Genomic DNA, 3,184 nt, shown 5'->3' with positions numbered 1-3,184 from the left:
GGAGGAGTTCAAGTATCTCGGGGTCTTGTTCGCGAGTGATGGGAGAAGGGAGCCGGAGATCGACAGACGGATTGGGGCTGCAGCTGCAGTAATGCGGACGCTGCACCGGTCCGTCGTGGTGAAGAGGGAGCTGAGTGTAAAAGCGAAGCTCTCAATTTACCGGTCGATCTACGTCCCTACCCTCACCTATGGCCACGAGCTGTGGGTAGTGACCGAAAGAACGAGATCGCGGATACAAGCGGCGGAAATGAGCTTCCTCCGAAGGGTGGCTGGCCTCTCCCTTAGAGATAGGGTGAGAAGTTCGGCCATCCGGGAGGGGCTCAGAGTAGAGCAGCTGCTGCTCCACATCGAAAGGAGCCAGCTGAGGTGGTTCGGGCATCTGACAAGGATGCCCCCTGTGCGCCTCCTGGGTGAGGTGTTCCAGGCATGTCCCACCGGGAGGAGGCCCTGGGGCAGACCCAGGACACGCTGGAGAGATTATATCTCTTGGCTGGCCTGGGAACGCCTTGGTATTCCCCCGGACAAGCTGGAGGAGGTGGCTGGGGAGAGGGAGGTCTGGGCCTCTTTGCTTAGGCTGCTGCCCCCGCGACCCGGCCCCGGACAAAGCGGATGAAGATGGATGGATGGATGGATGTCTGCTAAATTGACACTATTTTAACACTGATGAAAGATAACAAGCTAATTTTCATTGCATGTGTGTTTGTGTTTTTAGGCAGGTTTAATGCATGTCTGTGGAGCTGCATATCCAGCAGAGCATGTTCTCTGCCTTTCCTACACATTTCTCTACTATTATTTGATCATTTCTTAACCAATGTGCTATGAGTCCACTGGTCTTTGCATCACACTAAGTGACTTGGACAAGATGATAAACAGACTCACATGCTGAAGATGTTGTCTAATCTTCATAAGCTCTCTTGTGTTTGTGTTAGTAGGGTTAATGCATGTTTTGTGTGATTCTGTATATGTTTGTATATGTTTCAGACTCCTTCACAATTTTCCAACTTAAGCAGTCAGTTTTGTTTTTCCCAGGTTTGCTAACCCAAATTTTGATTTCCCACATTTAATAACAAAATTTGTGTTCTCACCACTCTCATTCTATTGTCCTCTGATGCGGTTGCTGAAGTTCTGCTGCTGCTGCCTTCTTGGGCGACTTCTAGCAGGTCCTGCCGGTTTCTTGGCTTTGGTCTCAGTAGCCTTGTTCATCTTGAAAGATCCGGAGGCCCCGGTGCCCTTGGTCTGCACCAGAGTGCCCTTCGCCACCAGGCTCTTGAAGGCGGTCTTGACACGGGCTTTGTTCTTGTCCACATCGTAGCCTGCGGCAGCCAGAGCCTGCTTGAGACCGGCCGCGGACACGCCGTTGCGCTCCTTGAAAGCGGCCATGGCTTTCACGATCAGCTCGCTCACGCTGGGGCCGACCTTCTTCGGCTTGGACCTCTGCACAGGGCGTGTTTATGATGGAGCTTTTCCGACCACAGCCGGCACGTTGAGCGCATCATTCAGGGTCCATTTCTTTCATGTAGCTATGGTCGCTAGCCAGCATGCTAGCCGCATGTGGCTTGCCGAGTCACTCAGTCCTTTCTGAACATGTTGACATGCTGCCGCCGCCGAACCTGGCCTCAGATCCAGCAAGCTTAGCGCGCTGATCTCCAAAAGGTCCCGAAAGCCAGAAAGACGTCAAATAAATGTCTCGTTCTAAGAGTTCAAACAAAAACTCCTCTTCACGCCGCCATCTTGCTCGCCCCTCCGTGGAATTCATCCAATCAGATAGGAAGATGGGTTTGCTTTTCTTCTTCTCTTGTGCTTTGTTAGGTTGCTTCTGCAGCCTCTGCTCCGATACTGCCGCTGCTGATCAGGTTTTTCTTCAGGTAAGAGTGAGAGTTTTGAGACAGATCGTGCTATAAATAAGTCAGCCAGAAACTTGGCTTGAACGTTTCCAATTATTAAACTATTGTTTAACAACTATTGTTTAAATTTTCGTCCGACCGCTGCATGTGGAAAATTGATACAGGTCTGCTTTTCACCTGAAAGTGACAAACTAAGACATGTTCATTATCATCATCACTGCTTAATCAACACACATCTCTCTCCCTCTCTCTCTCTCTGTGTTTTTGTGAACAATCCTTTCTTAAAAGCAGAAAACGACATTGTAGTTGTTTTTCGGCTGATCAACACAAAAACCTTTTTCCTATGATTATTTTTCTTCGTCTACAATGTAACTTGTCTCTTTTTCACTCTTTTTTTTTCTTTACAATAGCTTGTGATCCGCAAAATCACCGCTCTCACTCACAATCAAAGGCAATTACTTTTGCACAGTGCACAAAAACACTGTGATGTCAGACACATTCACACTCACTTTTTCATCTGCATAAATAAACCATATGGCTGGAGATATGTGCCATGGTGATCCATAGGCATGATCACACGTTTATTTAAGTATTTTCAACCCAACAAAACAAATAAACAAAAACATGATGCTGATGCTACACACACACACACACACACACACACACACACGAGTCATAGCTCTGTTTTCCTCTCTTTGAGTAGTTCTCAGACAGCTCTCGATCTGATAATGTGTAGCCTGCTCATCAGCTCAGGAAAAGAAAACTGCAATGCAACATCACACAGTAGTTGCAGCATATTAGTTGTTTTCACAGGCGTGCTGTATATTTCAACAATGGCTCATAATAAGACGACAGTCTTCCTCACAGGTCAAGTGCCTCTATGCACTTCATTAGTTTAAATATTTACCTATATCACTTCTCCTCATATGTCATTGTACTGAATTTAAGCAACCACAAGCTTAATGTAGATTACTTTTAACAACTATCCACCTCAATTACGTCTATGGTCTGGCACACAGGCTGTTGTCGATCAGGGCAAGCTAAAGAGTTAACATTTTGTGTCAGCTGCCAGGAGCAAAGTCCAGCACAAACGTCTGTCTCCCTCCAACTCACTCTTGGTTGCTTAGAAACCCATGATAACAACAACAGTCGGTGTCACAGACCACGTGTTCTGCTCCGCACACACTCACACAACAACAACAACAACGAGACGAGGACGAAGATGACAATAACACAAAATAGGCCTACTCCGGACTCACACCGGACCACTCGGGACCCTGACCCAGTTGTGGGACGCTCACCCAGTCGCGCGACAAAACCCAATGAAGGGACGCTCGGGA

General features: G+C 47.6%; 1 protein-coding gene across 1 annotated transcript; it reads right to left on the bottom strand.

The window, feature by feature from the left end:
• Positions 1 to 1,030: 1,030 nt before the first annotated feature.
• Positions 1,031 to 1,443, bottom strand: LOC113032044 (histone H1-like; the record flags this gene model as incomplete). The annotated part of the gene is made up of 1 exon (XM_026184690.1): positions 1,031 to 1,443. A coding segment is annotated over one exon (348 nt), but the record flags the coding sequence as incomplete, so codon positions are not given.
• Between the last annotated feature and the right edge of the window lie 1,741 nt (positions 1,444 to 3,184).

Source organism: Astatotilapia calliptera, chromosome 11, assembly GCF_900246225.1.
Source record: "Astatotilapia calliptera chromosome 11, fAstCal1.2, whole genome shotgun sequence".
In the NCBI taxonomy this organism is placed as follows: domain Eukaryota; kingdom Metazoa; phylum Chordata; class Actinopteri; order Cichliformes; family Cichlidae; genus Astatotilapia; species Astatotilapia calliptera.
This window is presented reverse-complemented; position numbering and strand designations above follow the sequence as displayed.